This window comes from Alexandromys fortis, unplaced genomic scaffold (genome assembly GCF_014885135.2).
Source record: "Alexandromys fortis isolate MF-2015 unplaced genomic scaffold, M_Fortis_MF-2015_v1.1 scaffold_13, whole genome shotgun sequence".
Lineage (NCBI taxonomy): Eukaryota > Metazoa > Chordata > Mammalia > Rodentia > Cricetidae > Alexandromys > Alexandromys fortis.
In genome coordinates, this window is record NW_026067908.1 from 2,802,449 (window position 1) to 2,830,066 (window position 27,618).

General features: G+C 37.9%; 1 protein-coding gene and 1 non-coding gene across 3 annotated transcripts in view; both read right to left on the reverse strand.

The window, feature by feature from the left end:
- Positions 1-27,618, reverse strand: part of Faf1 (Fas associated factor 1) — a 282,221-nt gene that overhangs the window by 38,210 nt on the left and 216,393 nt on the right. For both annotated transcript variants that reach the window (XM_050136195.1, XM_050136197.1), the window contains one exon: positions 21,538-21,626. In XM_050136195.1, coding sequence (XP_049992152.1) covers positions 21,538-21,626 — 89 coding nt within the window. The remainder of the gene's footprint in view (positions 1-21,537; positions 21,627-27,618) is intronic.
- On the reverse strand, positions 14,342-14,470 carry LOC126498112 (small Cajal body-specific RNA 4). Its single transcript, XR_007590774.1, has one exon. It is a non-coding gene; the product is annotated as a small Cajal body-specific RNA 4 (non-coding RNA).

Genomic DNA, 27,618 nt, shown 5'->3' on the forward strand with positions numbered 1-27,618 from the left:
GGGAGGCGGGGAGGAGGTGGAAAATTTTTTTTTTCAATAAAAAATTATATTTAAAAAAAAAGAAAAAAATGTTTAAATAGAAAAATTAAACTTTTACTCTCTTAAAGACAACCAAAACTTACTTTATAAAAGAGAATGAAAGACAAGCTACAGACAGGGAGAAAAATCTTTACACATCATGTCAAATAAAGCACTTTGTACCTTAGATATGTAAAGGATGCTCAAAATAAAATAAGTAATGAAAAGACCCAGCTTTAAAAATGGGAAAGATTTTCAAACCTTTCACCAATTAAAGGCATATGTAAAACAAATGAACCACATGAAAAGACTCTCCATCTCATTAGTAAACAGGAAATGCAAGCTAAAATCAGGAGACAGCACTACACAGTCATTTGTATGTCTAAAATGGAAAACATTATACTGAGTGTTAACAAGAATGTGGAGGTATTGACATTCCTGTACCCTGTTGGTGGGAATCCAAAATGGTCTATCTGCTCTGCAAAACATGGCAATTTCTGAAAATGTTCATCACACATATACCGTAATATGACTCAAGGTTGCCAGCCCTAACTAAGTACTTCTCCAAGACAAATGAGAGGTGCCCATACATAAACATGCACACAAACTTTCATAGAAATTTTATTTTTGATAGTTCCCAAATAAGAACCCCTAAATTCTATCATTTAATGTTACAGAGTAAAAATATAAAGCCCAAGAGAACCATAATAAATAAAGCTGGGTGACTATAAAGGAAAGGTTCTCACACAACTGAGTGATAGTAATTATCACAAAAGAAAACCCTGCAAGAACCACAGCCTTGCTCAGAGTCTACTTCAGCCTTAAACACAAAATACTGCAAGCCTGGTGAGTGGATCTATCCACAACCTTCAAGTACTTGGAGGCAGAGGCAGGAGGGTGGTGCATTCAACGTCATCCAGGTTATACAGTGAATGACTCTATTTAAAAAGTAAAACAAAAATCATATAATAAGCCTTGTAAAGATATCCAATCAGTTTGACACAGGACTAGTATAATTTGTTATTAATCTTTGTGGCTAAAAATTATTGTTCATTTGTGACTTTAAAACTTACACCGAGTCTTGGCCCATCAGCATGCACTCACAGTTCCCTGTGCAGTCCCATTCTCACTGTGACGTCATTCTATTCCCCCAATAAACTGTTAGTCTTAGAGACCTCCTCACCAACTAACATTAATAAAATAAATCAAGCCATGGAAAATCGAACATTACTAAAAGCAGCAGCAGGGGCTTTTGTCAAAACATTTCTTGCTCAGAACAGTTACTGGAACCGCTCATGACACTACATGACAATTTTTCTTACAATTTTAGAGAGTGGGTATACATAGCCTTTTATCAGAATATTTACATAATTTTAAGCCAATCATGACTGGGTACTTGTGTTTACAGACTCCATTGATTTAGAAACTTGAAGAAGTTGACTTAGAACCGAGTGACTTTTACTGAAGAAAGTCAACACAAAAGACTAAGGCCCAAGAAGAAAGCACTGAAATGCAAGATAAATGAGACCCATGCCTTGTTCTCAACTGAGACCAGAAGAGACTCTGGGAACATACAACATGCACATCAATTTGTAGTGTGCCAACAAGTGGGTCCCACTCTAGCCCGAATGAGTCAGAACATGAACTTTAAAATGATGTCTAGGTGAATCCTATCTCACACAAACATCACTTAAGATCATGACCAGGGACTCTTACTGGTCTATAGAAAGCAAGAATAATTCTGACAAAAACATGTGCTTTCAAATAGATTCCGTTAAAAGGTTTCCCAGTAACCATGTAAATTATTCTCATATCATGTACTGAGGGCACACATTCTAAGAAAGAAAGGAAAGCAAGAGCTGCAGTCAAAAATGCATTTTCTTTCCAACATGGCTATTAACATAGTAAGTCTAGCTAAATGCTCTGGAGTGAGGGTGGGAGGGAAAGTTTATCGCTATGGTTTCCATTCTGTAAAATGTTCTCATTTCCTGTTTATATCTAATCAAATTTATCATTAACTATTTAATAAAGGAAATATGTGAAGTATTAATGAATAGCCTTTCTATATTTTTATCTAGGACTTTTAATCCTTTCAAGTTTTATATTTCAAAGTTTACAAAGCACTTCCACACGTATTCTCAACAATGAGGTTGGCGAAAAAGAGACCTATTAGAGATAAAGCAATTGAAATTTAGAAAAGAAAGTGATTTTTCCAGGGTCCCACAGCTGGTTAGAATGCTAGCACCTAAGAGGTCTTTTTGCTTTACTTCTCCTGAATCCATGTTCTTTTTCTAAAAAGATGTAAATATATTCCTTAAGTTAGCATAAAGGACAGTTGGAGAATTATTTTTCTGGGTAGAAGAATCTGTTTCCACTTGCTTCACAAATTAACAGGAATACCAAGTATGGACTTTGTTCATTTGATTACTAATGGACTCCCCATAGAGATAATGTAGGGATGTTTAGCTCCAGCTTTATAATTTCTCTCATCTAGTAATACTGATTATGTCTTTTATCAGACTATAAACAAACTGAAGAGACTTTGTCTTTTTCATCTGTGTCTTTAGTCCTACACAGTGTCTGATAACTAGTAGATTCTAAAACTACCAAGGAACAACAAATGAACACTTAGCTATACAGTCCGTCCGTCCATCCATCCATCCATCCATCCATCCATCCATCCATCCATCCATCCATCCATCTATCTATCTATCTATCTATCTATCTATCTATCTATCTATCTATCTATCTATAACTATCTATCTCTATAATCCAGGCAATAGGGGCAGAGACAAGAGGATCCTGAGAGCTTGCTGGCTGGTCAACTTGGCCAAAAGGAGAAATGGTTTAGTGAGAGATCTTGTTTCAAGGTAATATCAGAGAGCGATAAAGACAATGTTTTGCTCTGTCCTTCACATGAGCACAAAAATACCAGCATACTTACCTGCATGTATCAAGTACACATACCCAATTCCCACATCCCAAACACATACGCATGTACTCATGCTTGACTGCATTCTATAAAACAAAAACATAGTAAGCAGATTCATACATATAATGTTGGGGATAGAACTCTGAGTCTCACACATGCTAGGCAAGGAGTCTACAAGCGAGAAATAAACCCTGTGCATTTAAATTTATATACGCTACAATGATTTGTTTACAAAATCATTAATGAATTGTTAGCACTCAAAAACAATGTAGTGAGGACTATGGAAAAATCTAACACTCAGTATTTTTTTTTAGATTCTTATTATATAAAGATTGAGCCTAAGTATTACATAAAAACTAATTAAAGACATACTAGTTAACAACAGTTTTAAACAGAATAACTTAAAAATAGCCCATTGTATGATCATGAAAACAGAGAGATAAATTAACACATTACAAGGAACTGCCAAGTTTTAATCGTGAAGTTGCCTTGCTAGAATGTCTCTGGAATTTCCAGTAGCGGTGTTTAGAAGATACTTTTTCATTTGAGTAGAGGTGGTATGTGGCAGTAAGTTGAAAAGCTAGAACTGAGGTTTGCTAATTTCTTAGTTGAGGGACTTAAAGAACTGTCTCAATGTCTACCTTAGAGAAGGCTAGATAGCTTGTGAGTGTCTGTATAAGGGCTTACCAAGCCAAAGACAGTCTACTTAGCTGCCTTGTGACCTGGAACATATTTCCAAGCACCTCCATTCAAATTGCTCAGATTTGACCTTTGCATTCTTCACGGCTCTCACAGTTTCCTGTTCCTCCCTATAAAACTTATCTCATCATTTAGTCATTCACTTACACGTTTATAAAACACTTAGTGCACACCTAATTGACATTAGCCTTTTGTTAGAAACTGGAGACAAGACTGCTAAGACATGCTCCCTTTTTACTTGTGGGAGATAGACTATACGCTTAGGAAGGAGGCAACATACATAAATGCCAATTATAGGCTAGTCAGTTTACAAATATTTCTTTTCATTCCCACAATACCACAAAAGAGTATTACTGCTTTCTGACAGATAAACCAAGACAGAAACTGCCTATGTAGTTTGCTCAGGGTGTATCCTATTGAGGAGTTGTGCTTGTCTATTCCAAACACTTGTGTTCTTGCCACTAACTCCATTATTTTAAGACACACAGAAATCACTTCTTGTATAGGAAAACTAATAAAGAACAGAACACTCTCTGGTCCACTAACAGAATTTCCAACACAAAGGCCTAGAAATCTGTACGTTCAACAAACGTACTTATGAACTACATTTCAAAAATCAATGTACTTTAAAAGCAAACAAAGCAGATAAATTATAACAACATTATTGTAAAGATTGAACAGTGTGGAAATGCTACAGACATTACAGTTCCCTATATCCAAATGGTGTAAATTTCCTACTTAAAAAATAGTATTTACTATGCACAGTTTAAAGTTCAAATTCTACCAGAATGCAGTTGAAAAAATCCCTATGAAAAAATGTACCCGCCACACATTTCTAGCTTCCCCAGTCCTTTCTATAAACAACTGCTTATTGTCTTACTGAATCAATAATACTTCTTTTCCATCTGCATCAGCTGTGCAAAAACTATAAAGCTACATATTGTTTTCAGATTTTTGCAATGTCCTCTCCTTCAATCCAAATTGTTATTTCACACTCATTCTTTCAAAATCATTTTATACCACTGAGTAGTACTCTAATATGTATATATTCCACACTTTCTTAATCCATTCTTCCATTGAAGGGTATGTAGGCTGTTTCCAGGTTCTGGCTATTACAAATAATGCTGCTATGAACATAGTTGAACAAATGCTTTTGTAATATGATAGGGTATCTCTTGGGTATATTCCCAAGAGTGGTATTGCTGGGTCCTGGGGTAGGTTCATCCCGAATTTCCTGAGAAACCTCCACACTGCTTTCCAGAGTGGTTGCACAGTTTGCATTCCCACCAGCAATGGATGAGTGTACCCCTTTCTCCACAACCTCTCCAGCAAAGGCTATCATTGGTGTTTTTGATTTTAGCCATTCTAGACAGGTGTAAGATGATTTCTCAAAGTTGTTTTGATTTGCATTTCCCTGATAGCTAAGGAAGTTGAGCATGACCTTAAGTGTCTTTTGGCCATTTGAACTTCTTCTGTTGAGAATTAAAAAAAAAAAATCATTTTATAGTATCATTACTACAGAATGTAGTTCCTGGGTACTTAACAGATACCAATCTAAGTACTTATAAGTATTAACTAATATGACCATCACAACAATCCTGTAAGTAGCTACAAACTTACATTAAAGATAGGAGAAGGGGCTGAAGACATGGCTCTGTAGTTAAGAAAAGGTTGTCCTTTCAGTGGTCCTGGATTTGATTCCCAAGCACTTACATAGTGGCTTACCACCATCTGTAACTCTAGTCGTAGGGGATGGGATGCCCTCTTCCAGCTTTCATGAGGAGCAGGCAGGCACGTGGTACACAGACTTAGGCAGATCAGGCACACATACAAACAGAATAAAGTTTTAAATGGGGGCACAGGGATTGAAGATGGCTTGGAGGTTAAGACTCCTTACTACTCTTCCAGAGGCCCCAGATTCAGTTCTTAGCACCTACTTGGTGGCTCACAACCATTTGTGACCCCAGTTCCAATAGATCTGATGCCACCATCTGCCTCTGGCATGCATACATAAATTTGCAAAAAAAAAAATCATTCAAACATATAAAGTAAAATATGTCTTTTTAAAATAAAATGGAGGCATAAAAAGTTAATGTGGTTTTCTCAAGATTCAGGGTTTGCTAATGGACACTTTTAGGATTTGAATGCAGGATATTTGATACCACAGCTCTAACTAAATAACCTTCAGCGATGTCTCATGAGACAAAAAGCTTCTCGTAAGCAAGAGTATTTACCCAGAGTTCATGTTAAACTGCATTGCTTTCAGTTCTTCTGGCCAATGTGCATTTCCTACTCTTCTAAACCTCCTTCTAGCCCACTTGAACATGGCCCATGTCTCTTCATTTTTAATCACCCTCAACTGCTTCTGCCACTGAGATTTCATTTTTACAAACAAATGGCAAGTTTTCCGATAACAGATATGCTGTTATCCTAGCTAGCTTGGCCTGGTCTTATCACATGAAAAGTATAGGAACAATTTTCCTGGACTGAAATACAGAAAGAAAGCACATAAGTCTGTGATGGGTAGTTTCTCCAAAGTGAAGAATAAAGGAGTCACCAGGCAGGTATATGTTAGACATTTCCTTGACAGAAAGATGTCATTTTGAAAAGCAAATGTATAAGTGCTCTCAACCACATGATGGTTTGTTCTACATGGTTGGCTGGTCTTCACATACAAACTGAAATTCCACAGTTCAATCTCCTAGTAAACAGTAACAGGATACTCATAGGTATACACTCCAATTGATCACTGGATTAAAACTTGTTTAGAAGGCTTTATAACTTCCTAGAGAAGAGATGCTCACCAATCTATTGCTTTATGTGAATAAACGAGTTAAGACAACAAAATCCATGTTCTTTGTTTCAAATATCCCTGGAGTATTTGCAGTAAAGAAATTCCACACACTGTATTCTTTGCATTTTATTGTTTTAGTCTATTTTCCCCCGCAGAATAAATTCTTCATACAGGCTAAAATAGTATAATCAAATCTAGGCAAAATGTTACTGAAAACCAAAATGATATGTACTGGTGAGAAACTTAGTGGTAGATCACTTTCTTGCCTATTATGTGTGTGGCTTGGGTAGCACTGAAAACCAAAGCCAAAACCAATCAACCAAAATCTTAAAACCAGGGTTGAGAATGTAGTTTAGCTGGTAGAGTGCTATTTCACAGGCAAAAAGCCCTGGTTTGAGTCTCCCAGCACTGCCTAAACCATGTGTGATTATGCATGCCTGCACTCAGGAGGTAGAGCAAGGTCATCCTTGGCTAAGTTTGAAGCCAACCTGGGACTTTTGAGACCCTGCTTTGTTTAAAAAAAAAAAAAATCTTAAAATAAAAAGAAGAGAATGCCATGTTTTGTAGGCTCCATGGGAGCCCTGCCCTTTGCTGAATAGAAAGAAAGGAGGAGTGGAATAGGGGAAGGGAGGCAGAGAGGAGGTAGTGGGGAGGGACTAGGGGGAGAGGAGGGAGGGGAATCTGTAGTCAGGATGTAAAATACATTTTAAGAAAGGGGTGGGACAGAATGCAAAATCATCTGAAAAGTCTTCTTTTCCAATTCTCTTTACTCATTAGCTATCCCACCACAAGGCAAATATTTAATTTAAGAGAAAATAACACTAATGAAGCACATAACAACAAGGCTGACTGTACGTGATCTTGGGTTAGAAACATGACTGTCTTCAACTGTAGAACGATGAAATAAGACTACATGAATTCAGTTCAGTCAGAATAAAAATAATAAACAGTCCCCCCACCCGGCAGCTATGGAACTAGCAGTGAATGCATTATTCTTTTGAGAATTGCTGTTTCAACAGCTAGGGTCTGTATCTGTAAACCCTGCACAATCCTGCTGTTGCCTATAAAAATGACTTGTTCCAGTTAGTCATTGGGAAAGTCATTAAAGATTCTAGTACTTTCCTCTTCTGTAAAATGGGCATAAAACATATGCCTTAAAGAATATACAAATGACCCAGGCTTATGACTACAATGCTAATGTTTTAATAGGTGCCACCAAAGTTATTTAATAAAAGATAAACTGATTTTAAAGTCTATTCTATGAAATGTTTATTTTCCTCTTCAAAAATTTATTTTCAAATAGATTATATAGTACATGTGAATCCTAATACATGTGTATAGTCATGTAATCATAAGCACTATTTCTATATTAATGTTCTACATATACATGCATCATGGAAATTATGTTGTTGTTTTTACTCGAAGTATCTATATATCATTAATATCTAAAGGATTGCATCATTCATATTGGTACCAGTGTTGAGCATATTGTGGGCACAAAGCAAGCAGGTCCCTGAGAAATTTAGTGCTCAAAACAAATTAATGCTTGCTCACCAGCTGGAAATCTCTGAAACATCCTTTGAAACTAAGAAGATGGTTTTTGTCTCTCCTATGTCTTATGCTTACGAGTAGTGCTGTGTTTTCAATACTATAGTGCAAATACCTGTTTCCAGGAAATACAGTTAATTGGATAAAGCAACTTTGCGAATAAAAATTAGTAGGTAAAAAGCAGAGAAAAGTCACATCCCTTTAATTCCAGCATGGCAGAGGGAGAGGGGCAGAAAGGGCCAGAGAGAGGCAGAGGCAGGCAGCATTCTATGAGTTCAAGACTTGCCTAGTCTACAAGAGAGTTCTGGGACATCCAGGGTCTGTGTCTTTAAAAAAAAAAAAGCAGAGAAAAGCTTGTAGAAGGTAACTTAATAAGAACTGTAGTAGCAAGCTACTGAATCTGTTATTTGACTTGCTTACTACACAAATTCTTAGTTTTTAATGAATTCAAACTCTTCTTTTTGTTTTTTTTCTCATGCTTTCCCAAACATTGAATGTACTCTGTTTACCTATGCTTGTCATATCTTTTTGGAACTGAACCAAAATGTGCCTGCCTCTTTAGAGAAATTCCTCCTGACTACAGTAGTAATTTATCTATTTGCTTGTTTAGTTTTTGAAACAGGATTTGGCTTTGTAACTCAGGCCATGGCTTCAAACTGAGGATTTTCCTGTTCTGCTCAAGTGTTGAGGTTATAAGTTTTCTGCCCCCAAATTCCTTTTCATAAGCATGGTCATATAAGGACATAAAGAATTCTTAGGGGATATGAATATCTCCAAGAAAAGGTTTAGGTTAATGTACAATATTTAAGAAAAGAACAATTTTGTAATTCTTTTAAAAAGATTTACATATAGAAAATGTTTCCATTAACATTTCTTTAAAGTATCAATAAGGTTTGACATTGGGAAGATCGAAAGGCCCATGTAAAAGAAGGATTTCAGTTTTAATTTTTTATTCTGGGTTTTAAAACAGTGTTATATAGGGCCTTGTTTAGTGGTGAAAAAGCACACATAACCTCCTGTAACATTAGCTCCAAGAGATACCACATCTCCGGCCTCAGTAAGCACCTGCACTCGTGTGTCTATATCCATATGCAGGCACACACCTATACACACAATTAAAAATAAGAAAAATAAATCTTCAAAATAATCCAAACCAAATAAAACCATAATGCAATATAAAGGGAAATAAGTAACCAAACACACTGTCCCACAGCCAGTTCCCATCTCATAACCACAACACACACACACACACACACACACACACACACACACACACACACACTTCATTTGGCCTTACTGTTACTGAAAGAAAAAAAGTGGACAGGTTGGGCCAGCAATTTAGCAATGAATGCTTTTATGGTGATAGATGGTGACAGCCTAAATAAAAAAAGAATGCATTACTGAGATATTATCAATTGTGTTCTGTCATTACACATAGTTCCACCCAGTCTAAACTTGTCAAAAAGTGTTACTGTAATCCATGAAGAAGACTCCACCTCAGGCAGCAGAGGGGAAAATCTGGAGGACTGGTTCTGAACAGGTGTGTTCAAGTGTGATGCCAGTGTTGACTCACTAATCTCTTTACACTATTCTGAGATGTCAGGAACGGATGAACTGATCCATCATCAGCAGGCATTTTAAGAGCAACAAGTGTAAATAAAGAGGGTGTGGATGTAATTTTTTTTAAGTGAGTGTTATTTCATGCACAGAAAGTAGACCGTTAAGACAAGGTTTTATTTTATTCTGCTCAACTGACTAAGATATTTGGGAATCTAGGAATGTCTGGTCTGCTCTTCAGGTTAGTCCGTGCTGACTTTATTTAATCTTGGTAAGAGCACTGATTCAATTCAGTTCATGAGTAAAAGGGTTTACTAGTGTCACAAGAGAAGATGATGAAGGCAAAGCAAATGCGGACTGTGGCTGTGACGCAGCTCTAGACATCTGGCAAATTACTTAACCTCTATAATATACATCAGTGCTTCCTTCAGTAAAAATAGTGACAATAACTACTTCTTATCAATGTGATAGCTAGAAGAGACTATCTGTAGAAAATATATAATACTTGGAAAAGCAGATGCTAAATGCATTCATAACTGGGTACAGTGGTATAACCTTGTGATTCCAGCCACATGAGAGGCCAAAGCAGAAGGATTATGGGTTTGAAGCCAGCCTTGGCAACACAGTGAGACCTTATCTCTGAAAACAAACCAAATCAAACCCAAAGGCACACATTCAGTACCTTCTTTAAGGTAGTTCTGACACCCTTCGGTAAAAGGTGAAAGTTTAGACTCTAACATCAAGTAGTAGCCTGCTCAGCTGCTCAGGATTAAAGCTCATGAAGACAAAGCGTGACTATTTTCTGCTTTGTTGGGTTACAAGAGTGTCCAGTACGTGCTGTATCGACTCAAACTTCAGGGGTGAGGGCTAGCATTAATTGTCAACTTGACAGAGTCTAGAATCACCCGGGAAGAGATTCTCAGTGAGGCACTGTCCAGATCAGGCTGGCCTGTGGCTTTTAAGCCTTTGGGAACTATCTTGACTGAACTGAAGGAGGTGGGAAAACCCACTGATAGGCCTCCCATTCCTTAAACAGGTGATCCTGAACTGTGTGAGAGGAGAGAAAAGCACTCAATCTTGTTATAGCCCAGGCTGGCCTCAAATTTCTGGTAGTCCTCTTGCCTGTTTCCCAAGTTTTAAGGTTATATGTGCTTTAACATTTACTAGTGGTAGTCCAATCTATTTTTCTTCCATTTCCTATGTTTTTGGTATAATTTCTAAGAAATATTGAAGAAATCCAAGGTCATGAAGCTACTTCCTTACTCATTCCTCTAAGTGCAATGCCTTAGTTCTTAAATTTCATTCTTGTATAGAAAAATCACGAATCAAGCTTCTTTGGCATCTGGATATCTGGTTTCCCCAGGACCAAGGTTGACTCGATTGCTCCTTTCCCAGTGAATGATCCCGCATCCTTGGCATCCTTGGAGATCAACTGGCTCTCCTGAGGATTCATTTTGTTCTGGTTTCTTCCACTGGTATTGGGCTACTCTTAACAGCAATGCACTGTCTTGATATGCACTCTAAAGCTACAGCTTGAACTTAGGAAGTATAACTCTTCACATCTTGATCACTTTCAAGACTGCATGGGCTACTGGAGGTCCTTTAAACTCAATATGAAAATCTGACAAAATTTTCTATTTCTGTAAAAACACCTTTAAGGTGTTTTTCTCATAGATGTCTGTTGCTACAGTCAGAAAGTACCCTTTTATTTCAAGAAATGGTACTTTATCTTTTCTTGATAAAAAAAATGGCATCATCTGATTCTTCTTTGCTATATATTACAGATTATACTGCAAACTTCAATGAATGCAAACCACTTATGTATACAGCCATAGTCCAGTGGTTCTTAACCTTCCTGATGCCGCAATTCTTTAATGCAGTTCCTTATGTCGTGGTGATCCCCAACCATAAAATTATTTCATTTTGCTTCATAACTGTAATTTTGCTACTATTATGCACTACAATGTAAATATCTAATATGTAACCTCAAAGGGTCATGACTCACAGGTTGAGAACCACTGACACAGTCCATCCTTTATCTTCTGTAAAAAAAAAAAAAAGATTATTTTTATTTTCTTGGTATGGGTGTCTTAAGTGCATGTAAGCCTGTGTGCCATGTGCAGGCCTGGTGCCTATGGAAACCAGAAGAGGATGCCAGATGCTCTGGAACTGTTACAGTGCTTGTGAGCCACCTTGGAGGGAATAAAATCCAGGTTCTTGGAAAGAGCTCATCTCCCAGCTCCTATCCTTTAATTACGTTCTTGTTTTAAGCGATACTAATAGTTTACAATAGCATTGGCAGTATTTATAGTATTTCTCAAAGTGTATTTATATGATAAGTTCTGCTTTGACCTGACGGTTGGCTCTTATATTCTCTCTTCTTTATTTCAAGTAAGTCAGAAAGTCTCAGAGAATATGAAGAACTGAAGTGAATGCCTGTTAGTCTTTTGAGACATAAATATCCAATCAAACAAGGACATAATTAAGGAGATTTCTCACAAAATGCCACTGTAAATTCTGTCACATCCCATATCAATGAGTTTATCAGACTCAAAATGAAAGGCTGGTTAGCCATGGGAGATGGTGGTGAGTAGATTACTGATTTTATTCTTTAGTTGCTCTTATAGAATAAAGCATTTCTTTATACTAGGTTATACTTATGTGGGAATTTAAAACATATCTTAACCACACAGTATTCATTTCTTTCAATGAACAATAGGCAAAAATTCTCAAAGTTTTGGATATCAAGCTCTGTATCATGAAAGCTATGTTCACCAGTTTAATTTGTTGCAAGAACTCTTTATATTTTACTCTAAAAAATTACAACTATGTTTTCAGCTTTAAAGTCTTAGGAACTCCCGAATACACTGATGAGACACGAGATGTGAAGTCACCCATATATTTCCAGCCATATATTTAAGTGTGTTGGAAAGGAAATGTATTTCATGTTGTCATTACAGGCCTAAGCACACACACTTCTCTTAGATTAGTGAGCCAGCAAAACTGTAAGTGGCATCAGAACCATATGGAAAGCTTGTTGAAATAAGAGATTGCTGGGTTCTAGCCTCAGACTATAGGGGAGTATCAAGTGATCCTTTAAGACCGTGCCTTTGGTGATTAGCACACTTAGCTGAGAAGGGATGCTTACCGAATCTGCCTACTTTTGTAAATGGTCTGCTAGAAAGATAAATGCTTCAAGTTGTCCAAGAGTTTTTCGTTATTTTATTCAATAGTATGTTCCAACTCAAGGAGAATATTATTAATTGCTAGCTTTAATTTAAGTTGAGAAAAGATTAATATTCAGGTACAATATTTTTCATTTGAATAGTTACAAACTTCCCTTAGAAATCTTCCTAAACGTAGCTATTTGAAAATAGTTTTTATTAATATGTAATTCACATACTATACAACCCATCCACTTAGAATGTACACTTCTATGCTTTTTGATATATTCACAGATATTTCCTATCACTATCACACTCATTTCTATCACCTGAAAAAGAACCCACATGTCTTTCAGCGAGCACCCTCTCATCTGCCCAACTCACACCTAACTTCCTCCACAGTCCTGAGTTCTGGCTAACCCACTGTACTGGTCTCCAGAAAGGTCCTCCACAGTCCTGAGCTCTGGCTAACCCACTGCACTGGTCTCCAGAAAGGTCCTCCACAGGCTTGTGCATCTCAACACTTGATCCACAGCTGGTGGTGCTGTTTAGGGTGGCTTAGGGGGAAAGTCTCACTTGAGGGAGTTGGTCACTGGGAGTGGGTTTTAAGATTTCATAATCTCAGCCTCTTTCTAGTTTGCTCTCTTCTTGATGTGATCTTTCAGTTTCCGGCTCCTTCTGCCTTTTCTTGGGACTGCTGTACCTTCCTGTCATGATGGACTCTTACACCTCTGGAAGGGTAAGCCAAAATAAACTCTTCCTTCTACATGTTGCCTGGCTCATGATGTTTCACCATAGCAACAGCAAAGTAACTAATACACTTACTTTCTATGTCTATAGACTTCCTTACTGTAGACTTTCACATGAATGGAATCACTCAAATCTAAGCAGTGCTCAAGTTCAAAGCTAAAGTTTCTTCTGAGACTCAAGGTGAACTCAATTGTGTCTGGCTTATTTTACTTAGCATATTTTAATATTTATCCATCACACATTTTGAGAATAGTGAGTTTTAATGGCCAATTGATATTGATATTTATTGGATATGCATATCACATTTTGTCTACTCATTTACAGTGATGGATACCTGAAATGTTTCCATTTTGTGGGCAATTGTGAATAATGTTAGAATAATCAATATTCTTTCCATTGTTCTTTTAGAAAATTGGAGCTTAGTTGAAAAGAGGGAGGAAAGAATCATATGAGCAAGGTGGGGGGCAAGATCATGAGCGAAAAACCACAGAGACAACTGACCCAAGCTAGTGGGAGCTCAAGGACTCTGAACTGACAGCTGGGGATTCTGCATAAGACTGACTAAGCCCTCTGAATGTAGGTGACAGTTATATGGCTTGATCTGTTGGGGAAGGCTGGCAGTGAAATCAGGACTTCGGTGCATAAACTGGTTTTATGAAGCCCATTCCCTACAGTGGGATACCTGGCTCAGCCTTGATACAGGGGAGAGGGGCTTGATCCTGCCTTTACTTTATAAAACAGCCTTTATTGACTCCCCAAGGGAGCCTTACTTCCTCTGAGGAGTGGATGGAAGGGGATTAGGTAGGGGGCAGGAGAAGGGGAGGGAGGAGGAACTGGGGCTAGTATATAAAATTAAAACATTTTTATTTTTTATTTTTAAAATGTTGGGTAGTACAGAAAGCCCTGTGGTTTTCTCCAGTAAGGGCTGCTCTCTCCAGCCCTTTTGTCTAGGAGGAGTGTATCAGCAAAGTCTTGCTTCATCAGACTCAGCCTTCTTGGTCCTCCAAAAATTAAAACATTTTTAAATAAAAAAGAAAAAAATTAAGTTTGTTACTGGATTTTTTATTGCTAATTTGGTATTTCTGTTTTAGTTTTGTTGCTGTTAACAAAACACCCAAGGAAACAACTTGTCTTCGTCTCTTTTTTATTGCTGTGATAAGACACCATAATCAAGGAAACTTACAGAAAAGTGTGTTGTGGGTTTACAGTGTCAAGGGATTAGAGTTCACCATGTCCCTGAGCATGGAGGCAGGTAGGGAGGCACAGTGCTGCCGTGGTACTGGGAGCTTACATCTTGACCACAAGCACAAGGCAGTGAGCGCTACTGGGAATGGTGTGAGTCTTTTGAAAGCTCAATCTAGTACCCAGTGACACAACTCTTACAATAAGTCCACACGCCCTCACCCTTCCCTAACAGTTCCACCAGCTGCAATTCAAACATGAGCCCACGAAGGCCATTCCCATTTAGGCATGCTTCCAAAGTCTTCCTTCCTTCAGTAAAACTTCACTTCCTAATAGCTCATTCAGTTATGAACTTATTAATGGAATACTCCTTGATTGGAGAAGTTAGAGAATTTATGATCTAATCATTTCCCAACAGCCATACATTCTGTGGACTAAGCCTCCAACAACAGTAAATCTTTTGGGGGAGACATTTCATACCCAAACAATGAGATTTAATTCATGACCTACAAAGGTGCATATCCATTTCATATTGCAAAATACAATTAGTTTATCTCCAAGAGCCCCCAGTTCTTAATAGAGTACACTCTCCTCAAAAGTTCAAGTCCAGAATTACTTCTGAGACTCATGACAAACTCCCATCTGTAAGTTGACATAGATAAAACCGAGCACAAGTTATATATTTCCAAATAAAATAGCCCAGCATAAGCATTCCAATTATGTATGAATGTAGGCATGGTAAGGAAGGACCAGACCCATCACAAACAAACAACAACAACAATAAAAAAAAAAAAAGCCCTCGGACCCAGCAAGGAAAACATTCAATCCTGCCTAGTCAGTGCTACAAAGGTCTGAGCAGCTCCGCCTTTGGCCTGGCAGGCTACAGTCCACATGGGCTCTTCCCTGAGCTCACTCTTTACTGCTCCTAGCAGCCCTCTGCAAACAGTCCACACTCAACATTTCTTATTTCCCAAGGTTTCGCCTGAAACATTTCCTCTCTCCCAGCTTTACACATCACCCTGAAGTACCTGCAGAGATCCCAACTCTGTCCCACAGTATCCTACAACCCTTGCATTCTCTGGTCTGAAAGACCACCACCAGCAAAGTGAAATTAGGTCTGCTGTCAGCTTGAACAGTAGCTGGGCACTGTGGTTTGGGAGTATCACTCTCCGAGTACCTGGATTGCTTAATACTGGGAAACATCTTGAAGATTCCAGGAAACTCTGAAGTTCTCTCTAAAGCAAAGTTTTTCAAGTAAGTTTGCACCCTTACATTCTTGAGTTGCTGTGGGTGGATTATGGCCAAAGGCTGAGATGCCTTCAAGGCATCTTTGCTATTGTCAGATGCAACATCCTTGGCATCTTCTCAGAGACACTAATCTTTTTAAGCAACCACACCTTCTTTGGCACCAACTTCAAACATGTTCCTTTTCTAGCCAAAATGGAAGTTTTTCAAATCCTTCTGCTCTGCTTTCCCTCATGGTTTTCAATACAGATCTGTCTAAAGAAGCCAGCAATACGCATGCCTGTGGTTGGGATGGTGGGGTGGCCTGAGGTTTCCTTCACCAGGTTAATTACTTTGGCACCCAAGTCAACTAGCACAACATGGGCAACATGTGTACAAGTTCTTTGTCAGAATGTAAATACAAGCTGCCTTCAGTCTAATTTCCAATAAACTCCTCAATTGTATTGGTAATCTCATTAGTACAGCCTCTACTAACTGAATTTCTATCAGCATTCTGGTGTTCTGAGCTCTTATGATAATCATCCATTAAGCTTTACTTACAATGTTCTGGCTTTTCTAGCCTGTTTCTCCCAACTTCTTCAAATTCCTCCCATAACTAGTTCCAAAGACTTTTGAACCACAAAGTCATACATAGTCATTCATGATCTAATTCCTCAGTACTATTTTTTTTGTGGTAGTTTTACACTGGTGTCACAAAACACCTGAGAAACAACATAATGGAGGAAGAAATATTTTAGGCTCATGGGTTCAGTCTGCAGCTACTTGGTCTTAATTGTCTTTGGGCTGGTGTACAATAAGGCAGAACATCATGGCAGGGGCATGCATAGGATAGTGGCTCTTCTCATTGCAAGTCAGAGGCAGAGAGAAACAGAGACCAGAGTCAGGGACCAGATAAATTCTTTAAAGGTATGCACATGATGATCGATGTTCTCTTACTCCCAAGAGTCCATTCAATGATGAATTAATCAATGAATTAACTGAATGGTCAAGTTAATGAACTACTGCGCTAATCTCTTTACGGAACTAGGCCTGCAAACACACAAACCTGTTTGTGTATTCAAAAACAATGTTTCACTGGCAATACAAAGACTTACATGTATTTTTATCTCAAGGAATTATTGTAGACAATTTCCCTCTTGGTGCTTGGTATTTTCCCTGCTTTTAGCAGTAATTTTTTTAAAAAAAAATATGATTTTCTCTTTTGCTCTGAAAAAAATACATCTAACAAGGAGGTAAATAACTAAACTTTCCTAAATATAAAAATAATTTTTTAATAATTTGTCCTTTAATAAGAAAATACATTGTTACCTTTACATAATACATTGTTAAATACATTGTTACTTTTATATAATCAATTTTCATAATTCACTTATTAATCAACCTTTTATAGAAACTAGTATGAAGTTAGCTGCACTAGCATCTTTTATACTAGCAAAATTGTTCTTATATAATGTTTATATTAATGGTGAATTAGTTTGGACTATGTTGTAGTGGTTTGTAGTATTTATAAATACTTTTTGTGTTTCAATAAGCCATATTTGGGTCATAATCAATTTTAGGTAACTAGGAATCCAACTAATTCAAGCAAGAAAAAAATGAATGTGTTTTAACAATAATGTGAAAATAAGAAAGTTAAGATGTCAAAATAAATTATTTCTATAAAATGTGAAATAAGTATGAATAAAACTAAGTCATGATCGGCTAGCCATGCCAGCATGGGAATCAGGCAGGCAAACTTCCATTCTCCTTTCCTGTTCTCCACTAACTCCACTGCTTGAAGAATCTGCAGATACTTACAGGAAGACCCAGCTTTCCTCCTTCCTAGAAACTCTCTCATTTAGCTCCCTCCCTTCTAGCTCATCCCAATTCCTTCCTGTCAGCCCCTAATAACTAGAAACATGTGTTTCTCTATACCCACAGTGCCACACCAAGCAGACACTCAAAAGTACTCCCTACTGGGCAATCCACAGCCACCATGCTCCAAGATTTAGAGAACAAAAACCAAGAAAGGGAACTGTCATCCAACAGAGACAAGACCACATAACAACATCTTGAGTTACAACCAGCTCAAACCCAGATGCAGAGACACCAGTGTAAAACTACAAACAATAACACCTGGGACAGTACCATTCACAAGAACCCAGCAACGCTACTACAGTAGAAATGTAACATAGCTTAAGCAAGTACAAGACAAGGACTTCAATGAATGGATAAGGAAAATGTGGTACTTTTACACAACGGAGTACTACACAGCAGCAAAAGCTAATGACATCTTGAAATTTGGAGGCAAGTGGATGGATCTAGAAAACATCATATTGAGTGAGTTAACCCAGACCCAGAAAGACAAATATCATATGTACTTCTAAAACATATGTACTCTTAAAACATGTCTACAATACTCCAGTGGCCAATTTACTCAGGTTCCACTAAGGGATTTTTAAAATCCCCCCGTATCTCTCTCTCTCTCTCTCTCTCTCTCTCTCTCTCTCTCTCTCTCTCTCTCTCTCTCTCTCACACACACACACACACACACACACACACACACACACACGCAAAATGAATATACAGTGTAACTGCTCTTTTAGTCTTTGATCTCTAGCTGGATTGTATCCACCACTGATACAAGTTAATCAGAGGTTAAGTTGGAAGGGAGTAAGCCTTAAAAGGTTTCTAGTTCACCTATAGCTAAAAAACAGTGCTAATGAAAATTTAACATATTTACTGTTAGAACTCATTAGGCAAGATTTCGTTTGTAGGCAAGATTTTACCAAAATAAATTATAAAGAAGAAAACAAATATCCAAAGATCCTAGAATATGACTGCTGTCAACAACATTCTCCGTAGAGGATCTCGCCTGGTGATGTGCCCTTAGTGGAGGCACAATAGACATTAGATCAAGCTTTTTCTGGACCATCAAGGAATGATTCAAGAATGCAAATATGTTTCAGGTTCGAATATAGTGAAAGTTTTTTATTTGCACATTGGCTATCTATTGGTGTACCCATATAATAGAGGGAGTGAGATAATCCTCGGAGTGCAACCAAAGACGCAAGAAAGCAAGGTGAGTATTTTATCATGCAAGTACTTTTAAAGGGTTGGAAAAAAAACCCACAAAAACCAAAAAACCAGAAAGAAAGAAAGAACCAGAGTCTACCTGGCTTTGAGCTCATAACTCGTTAGTATTCCAAATTCTAGGGTTAAGGCATGAGCCATTATACTTATCCATAAATGTAGAGTTCAAGTAAATTCAGGCCAGCTAACCTATCCCTTCTATCACTGATTTAATTATACATTTAACACAATCTTACTCAAATCATTTTAAAAGCCAAGACTGTGCCGGGCAGCAGTGATGCACACCTTTAATTCCAGCACTACACGAGGCAGAGACAGGTGGATCTCTGTGAATTCAAGCCCAGCCTGTTCTACAAGAGCTAGTTCCAGGACGGCCAGGACTGTCTCAAAATAACAAATAAATAAATAAACAAAAATTCTTGGAAACTTTGTGTATAGTCCATATCATAACAAATTCACAAAGACAATAAAACATAAAAATATTTTCCTTTTATGAGACTTGTATTTTTCATGTTACCCTTAAGATAAATTTTGTGCTCAATATTAGATGAACTAATGTCAATTTGTTTATCAACAAACTACAAGAAACACAAATTAAGATAGGAATGAAGTAAAAATATGCTTACAAACATTCACATTATGTTATTTATCATTCAGCATAATCTGTAAATCTGGTACTAATGAGACTCAAGATTGAAATGGCTGAGGAATGCGTTTAGTGAATTATTGCCAATCAACGCCTCTGTTCCAGGATAAATGTAATCCTGAATGGTAATATACTTATTATTACAAATTTCTAAGTACGGTACTTCATTATTTCAAAATGTCAATTTATAGAGTAACATTACAAATATCTTTCTACCATATACCTGGCTATCTTTCCTTCAAAGTACAGCACACTGACGATACAGAAAAATTACAACCTGAATATTTTTGTGGGAATAAAAGAAACCCAATAAGCATTAAAGAGCTAAACCAGTAGCTAAAGATGTGGCTCATTTGGTAAATCACAAGTGTAGCATACTTATAATGCAGCACTTAGGAGATGGAGGAGGAGTAATACAAGCTCTAGATCATCCTTGGCTACATTTGCCAAAGACACATGGGGTCCTGTCTCAATGGAGGCCTGAGACACATGAGGGCTGGGGAGATCCTGTCTCAGAAAACAGAACAGAAGAGAGCAAAACCAGTCAGAGCACTCTGCTAATCTATTACGGGGGGGGGGGGGGGGGGGGGGGGAGGGGGGGGGGGGGGGGGGGGGGGGGGGGGGGGGGGGGGGGGGGGGGGGGGGGGGGGGGGGGGGGGGGATGACACCATAATCAAACAATGCTTTTTCAAGATAACTGTTTCATGTAAATTCTTCCAAACATTCACTTACATAATCAATTAACAAACATCTATTGAGTACTGAATTTATCCTAGGTATAAAGAGATGACCCCTACTTAAAAAACAAACAAACATAACTGGGCCAGGTGTGGTGGCACACACCTTTAAGCCCAAACCTGGGAGGCAGAAGCAGGCAGATCTCTGTGAGTTCTAGGTCAGCCTGGTGTACAGAGTGAGTTAAAGATCAGCCTGGTCTATTAGTGAGTTCCAATTCAGCCTGGTCTACATTGCGAGTTCCAGGAAACCAAGGCTATATAGGAAGATCCCATCTCAAAACAAATAAACACTCAAACAAAACAGAATAAATTGCTCCCCCACCCCAAACCAAAGCAAAATAAACAATCCCAGTTAACTGAGTGGAAGACAGAAATAAATAAACAAAGCAAAATCCACTATCACAGTGTACTAGTATAGCCTTACAGAAAACTTAGATACAAAAATTAAAGCATAAGTTTACAAATACCCATAAGCATAGGACTTCAAATTAACAAATGTTAATATCTGCTTCATTTTTAAAAGGATCTCTTTTCTAAATCCAGACATTTCTTGATTAACCAAGTGTTAATGATTAAGGAATTGCTAAAACATCTATTGGCTAGATGACCTGGGTGAATTTGCTTAACTCTCCCCCTAAGTTTTCTCATTAAAAATAATCACCCTCACCTAGGCTGGACTGTCTTGTATTTGACCCTCGGTTTCCCTGTTCTACAAAGCTTTTGATTGGACTGGATCAATGGTGCCAGCAGGAAACCATAGTAATGAGGGAAAATGAAACTATTTCTTTATATACTCCATATCAAATCCTAAAGTTGGCAATACGCCTATCAAAACCAGTCCTCAGCATAGCGCCTCCTACAAAGCCTATATAGAAAGGAATGATAGAAATCTATATAGTAAGCAGAATTTTCTGGACCAAGGTTTTCAAACAAAACACTGAATTATTTTCTGGCAAAGTGAAATGTCTAGCACCCTAAATCTAGTAAAATGTAAATGATTAATAAATTTAAATAAATCTTTAGAACTTGAAGTCATGGTAAGAAAAGACCAAAGAGTCACACTGATGACATTGGCAAATCTAGAATGGCATATTTACATTCTTACCTATCTATCAGTCATGATACAGTCACTCATCACCACTGACAAATCAGCACATCAAAACATGAAAACTCTACTTCACCTCTTATCTTACCTCATCCCTTATGTCTTCCTGTTGTTGAGCTGAGAAAATCTCCATTGCAGCCATGAGTCTCATCATTAACTCATCCACAGTTGTATTACCTAATGAGATGTAAGGGAGTCAAAGTTTTGTGTAAAATGTATATAACTCCAGGTTATTAAAATTATTAGAAATGAAAATATAACAATAACAATAAAGAAATTATCAGCATTAGAAATTACAGAATGGCTGGGCGGTGGTGGCGCAAGCCTTTAATGCCAGCACTTGGGAAGCAGAGGCAGGCGGATCTCTGTGAGTTCGAGGCCAACCTGGTCTACAAGAGCTAGTTCCAGGACAGGCTCCAAAGCTACAGAGAAACCCTGTCTTGAAAAACCAAAATAAAATAAAATAAAATAAAATAAAATAAAATAAAATAAAATACAGACTGGAGTTGGGCAGTGGTGGCACACACCTTTAATCCCAGCACTTGGGAGGCGGAGGCAGGTGGATCTCTGTGATTTCGAGACCAGCCTGATCTACAGAGAAACCCTGCCTCGAAAAACCAAAACAGAAAGAAGAAAAAAACTGACAGACTAGAAGGCTAGTATTGACAATACTTTCATATGCTGAGCAGTGGTGGCCCATATCATTAGTCACAGCACTCAGGAAGCAGATGCAGGTTGATTTCTGAGTTTGAGACCAGCCTGACCTACATAGTGAGTTCCAGGCCAGCCTGGTCTACATAACAAGTTCCAGGAGAGCCAGGATTACACAGAAAAACTGTGTCTGGAAAAACGAAAACCAAGCAACCAACCAACCAAACCACCACCACCACCACCACCAAAAAACCTTTCATATGTTCAATAAGTAACAGTAAAGTAACACTGTGGCAGTTGCAATGTTAAAAAAACCATATTTAATTAGCAATTTTTAGCACCAGAAAGAAAATTGTCCAAAGCTGTGAAGCTCAAAGGCCTTTTCAATTTATAAACTCAATGGCAGTCATAACACTAGTCACAGCCACCAACTGCTCACTAGTCTATGACTAGGCTAAATTGTTTTGTTTTCATCTCAATTAATCTGCACAACAATTCTATGAAGTAGATAGTATAATTCAGATTTTCAAGAGAAGGAAAACCAGCTTTAAAGGGCTCAAGAAATCCACCCAAACACGATCAAGGCAACAATAACAGGGTCAGGACTTGAACCAGGTTAGTCTAATTCAGGAGCCAGTCCTTATTCCCATGCCCTGCATTTCTTCCTGTCCTGGGTACATTCCCCTCGCTTGGTAATGTGGAACTGGAGATTGACATTCTATACAACCACTAAGCTATGTTCTCAATCCTCAAAGCCTGTCTCCCCCCAGTCATTGTCTATACTTGGAATCACTGTTAGAAATTTCTCTGGCAAAACAAACAGGAATTTAATGTTTGAGAAAATATTTTCCTCAATTAATATTTTCCCTTTGTATGCTTTCAGGTGAAAGATTAGATTATGATCTTTATTAGGAGGGGTTTAAAAGATGCTTGATTTTCCCTTAATGTTATTTTACTCCTTAAATCTAAAAGAAACATAACATGTTTAAATAACACCTCCTAAATACCTAAAATTTTGCTTTGGGCGACCTACAATAGAGAAATTTATGAGAATAAAGGAGTGAGATTTCTCTCCTCTCAAATCTTTAGGAAGAAAGACAGTTGGCACCCAATGTGGTGCAACTACATCCACATAAAACCAGAGAGAGCTTTGAAAGGAATTCTAGACACAAAAGAACAAAGTTCAGTGCAGCTTCTTGGTAGCTGCATTTTTTTTTTCCCCAAATGGGCTGTTTGCTGGCAGTGAGCAGGAGTACCATGGCTCCATTAAGATAGGTCTTCCTGACCCAGCACTGAGAGTGAAGGCTGCATGGCTTCTATAGGAGGAGGGTTTCCTGGTTTGTACAAGTTGCACAAATAGCTCTAGCTCTTTCAGGATGCTGAGAACTTAAAAACTGTGTCTGGAAAAGGGTCTGTGAGAAGCATATTACATAGATCCACTGTGACCCCGGAGCTGGGCCAGCACGCATTGCTCTCAGAGGCAATGAACATGCCTCTGCCACATTGGACTGGGTAGAATCAACAGACAGGGCTGCAGAGTTTGTCCTAGCCATGCCCGCTTAGCATTAAAAAAAAAAAAAAAAGCACTCCTGGTTAAAAAAAAAATTAGATACTCATGCAATGAAGACAAATTCAGAGGGAAAAGACCTCTAAGTGGTCACAGTGCTAGATAAATGTACATAGCCTTGGGAGAGGGAGGGGGAAGAGCACAGAGAGGCAGAGAAAGAAGTAAATCATTAGAAGAAATAAAACAAAGTCTTTAAAGAGACAGAGTAAAGACAGTCATAGGTTAAAGGAGTAAAGAAAAATAAGCCATGGAAAGATGAAAAACACAGAGGGTCTGGATTACGTATATTATTATGTTTTCTTTGAATTTTTTGATTGTGAATGAGCTAAGTACAGAGAGACATTTCATTGTACAGACTGCTAAGCTAAATCAACATATATACTTTAAAGGTATCTGGATTTAAGAATTTGGGTATAAAGATATGTTGCTTTGGTAAAGAAGTTCTGCTTTTATTTCCACAGAGGATGAGAACCTGTGGATTCCTTCTAGACTAATGTGGTTTGATGGACCAACACCCCTCAAAAGGTCTCCATGAACTCCCCAAAATACTTTACCCAACAAAAGGAAGGAAACAGTTTGGAAAGAACTACACCCAAATTTCCAAATATTGTTTATAAATGTTTGTTTTCATTTAAAGGGGGATATGATATAGAGATGAATACTTTTCATTGGTATGGATCTTGGTCTATTGATACAAATTTAAGGTAAATTTTGTTATATATATATATATATATGCTCTTGATTAATATATTGTCTTTGTGCAGCTCATTTAAAAATGTAATGTATAATTAAGAAATACAGGTTAATAGATAGTTATCTATAATAGTCAAGCTTATGGTCATGTTAGTTAGCTTTTCAAGATGTACAAAGATATATTTCAGATAGATAGATATTCTTCAAACCTTTCAAAGACTAGCAGATATGGTATTTAAAATGTTTTAAGAACTTAGGACTTTTCATGACAATGAGACACATCTACTCCTGGCAGCACCAATCTACTATATGAGGATGATGAGCATCAAAGAGGCTCATCATAAAGTTTGTTAGTCACTAGGCAAGAAACTGCTCTTGGCTGACTGCTTGATGGTATGCTATATGAACTGGACATACAGGGCCCACAGAAAAATGACTGCTGAACTTGCCTAAAGGTGAGACAGTCCTTCAGGGTACCTGTTTCATAAAAGAGTCTGCCAGACATTCTGCAGGATACAGAAGAAAGTGACTCACAAACTGTCAATAGAGGCAAAACAGTCTTTCAAATTTGAAAAAGTCTGTCAGATACTATGGGCCTGCAGGCTGAAGATGGATGCCCCAACTTTACAGAATTTTGGGTGACTCTTTAGGCAAAGAGATGTCTCTGTCAATTTCTAGACATTTGGAAGTTGCTTACAAAGCACTTCCTGCTAACTTAGGGAATATTATATCTGGGGTCTTTAATAGAGTTGAAGAATAGACAGTTACAATTAGTTTTCCTTAGTTATGATAAAAGATAAAAAGATAAAAATTTTATAACTGTAATTCTTGCTTGATACTTGTTTTGTTGTATGTAATTTTACTACGTTAGAGTTATAGCCTTCTTTTTTTTTAAGACAGAAAAGGGAGGTGATATAATTCCCCTGTGTATGCTGTGAATGTGTTTTGCTATCATTGGTTAATAAAGAAACTGCTTTGGCCTATAGCAGGGCAGAATACAACTAGGCAGGAAAACTTAACTGAATGTTGGGAGAAAGAAGGCAGAGTCAGAGAGAAGCCATGTACCTGTCGAAGGAGAAAGATGTCTGTAGGTACCTTGCCGGTAGGCCATGCATAGATTAATAGAGATGGGTTAATTTAAGATAAAAAAGCTAGCTAGAAGTATGCATAAACTTATAGGTCAAAGTGTATTGTAATTAATACAGTTTTTGTGTGATTATTTCAGGTCTGGGTTGCAGGGAAATGAATGAGCATCCTCCATCAACAAACAGTTTCTCCAGGGCCTGTGATGTCTTCATGTCACATTAATAAATGACATCAGAATGACAGAGAACAAGCACCCTTGATGGTGTTTTTTAGCATATAAAAGACATGGCTAATAAGATTTTTCAACAGCCTTTATCCCAATTTCTATGAATTAGGGAGCTTCTGTGGTACCCAGCTCATAGTTTGTTCTCTCAAACAAGCTACAGGACACAGGCTATCTGGGCACTCAGAAAACAGAATTGGCCTTGTATTAAGAGCTGCACTAAAAGTTTGCTACTCACAACCTATTTGATCTAGTTCGTAAAAACTGACTAGCTTATAACAAGGGCTTCATAAGTATCTGCTTGATAAGAAAATGGAGGGGCCAGAATGATGGCTCAGTCAGTGGTTAAGAGAACTTGCTGTTTTTCCAGATGACCTAGGCTTAACTCCCAGAACCCACATGGCAGTTCCCAACAGTCTGTAACTCCAGTTTCAGGGGATTCTGCCACACACTTCTAGTCTTTAGGAAATGAGGGACACATGTGATGCACAGACATACATGTGCTCATACACATAAAATAAAAACTAAATCTTTAAAAAAGGAATGAATTCAAAAATGAGTAGGTTATAGCTAAGAACCAATTTTCTTACTCTTAAAAGGAAGGCAATACTCCCCTGCAAGGGTTTTTGGAGTAGCAGAGATAATGTATCACCTGCCTGGTACACGGTATACAGTCACTGGTAGTTATTACTAATAGATATGACAAAGAGCAAAAAAGAAAGCTCTGAACACTCGGTAGATATTGTTATTGGGCAAGACTGAGTTTCTATATCTCCTTTGAAGTAACAGTGGCTAGGAGTCTAAGGAAGAGAAGAGTACTTTTTGGCACTGGTAGTGGTCTGAATGAGAACTATCTCCATAGGCCCACGTGTTTGAAAACTCGGTTACCAGCTGGTGGTGCTGTAAACAGGGGTTATGGAACTTTTAGGATGTGGAGCCTTGATGAAGCAAGTATGTCCAAGGGGCATGCTTTGGGAGTTCCAGTCTGCTCTGTTTCATGTGTGATCGATCATATTTTATCAGCCAGTTTGCTATGCTGAATGCCTGCTGCCATGTCTTCTTCATTATTATGGACTTCCCTCTGGAACCATAGGCTGAAACATTCAAATTATAAGTGAGAAAATACTATAGATTTATGAGTGCTAACATATATCAATGTTCAGGCTTAAGCTACTGCTCACTCGCCATGTTCAGCCCTAACAGAGACCCATTGATAAACTGAGCTTATATTATAGGTATTTCATACCCGAGTCCTTAATGGTCAGAGACTGAAAAGGGCACCAGTAATTGCAGTTTAGGGAAAATTTATACCCTATAGTATCAGTTCCCAAACTTGGACTCAGGAGCCTTTGTACTCTTATTCAAATTCTCAAAATAATGTTAGTTTATGTGTGTTATAGCTATTCTGTTGCTGTAATAAAATACCATGACCAAAAGTAACCTTGAGTTTAATTTTGACTTACAGTTTCAGAGGCATGGAGTCCATTATGCCAAGAAAGCATGGCATGGCAGCAGAGGTGGGAAGGCGTGGCCCAGAGGCAGAGCAGGCTGATAACATCACACAAGATATTAAAAGCAAATGAGAGTGGAGAAAGGCTTTATATTCTCAAAGTCTGCCTCCAATGACACACTTACTCCATCAAGGCCATGTCTCTTTAGGGCTCTACAGCCTCCTCAAACAGTACCAACTGGACACCATCTTCCAGCACCTGAACCTGTGAGAGGCAGTTCTCACTCAAACTTCCTTAGAAACTTTAAAAAAGGGGACAAGCAAAATGGTCCAGTTGATAAGGTGCTAGTGCCGTGCCAGATAACTTGAGTTCAGCCCATAAAACCTATATCGTGAAGAACAACAAATAAATGTGATACAAAACTTAAGAAATTAAGAGGAAAACATTTAAAACAAAGTAACAGTGCCCATTATAAACTAAAATAAATGTTATGTATTT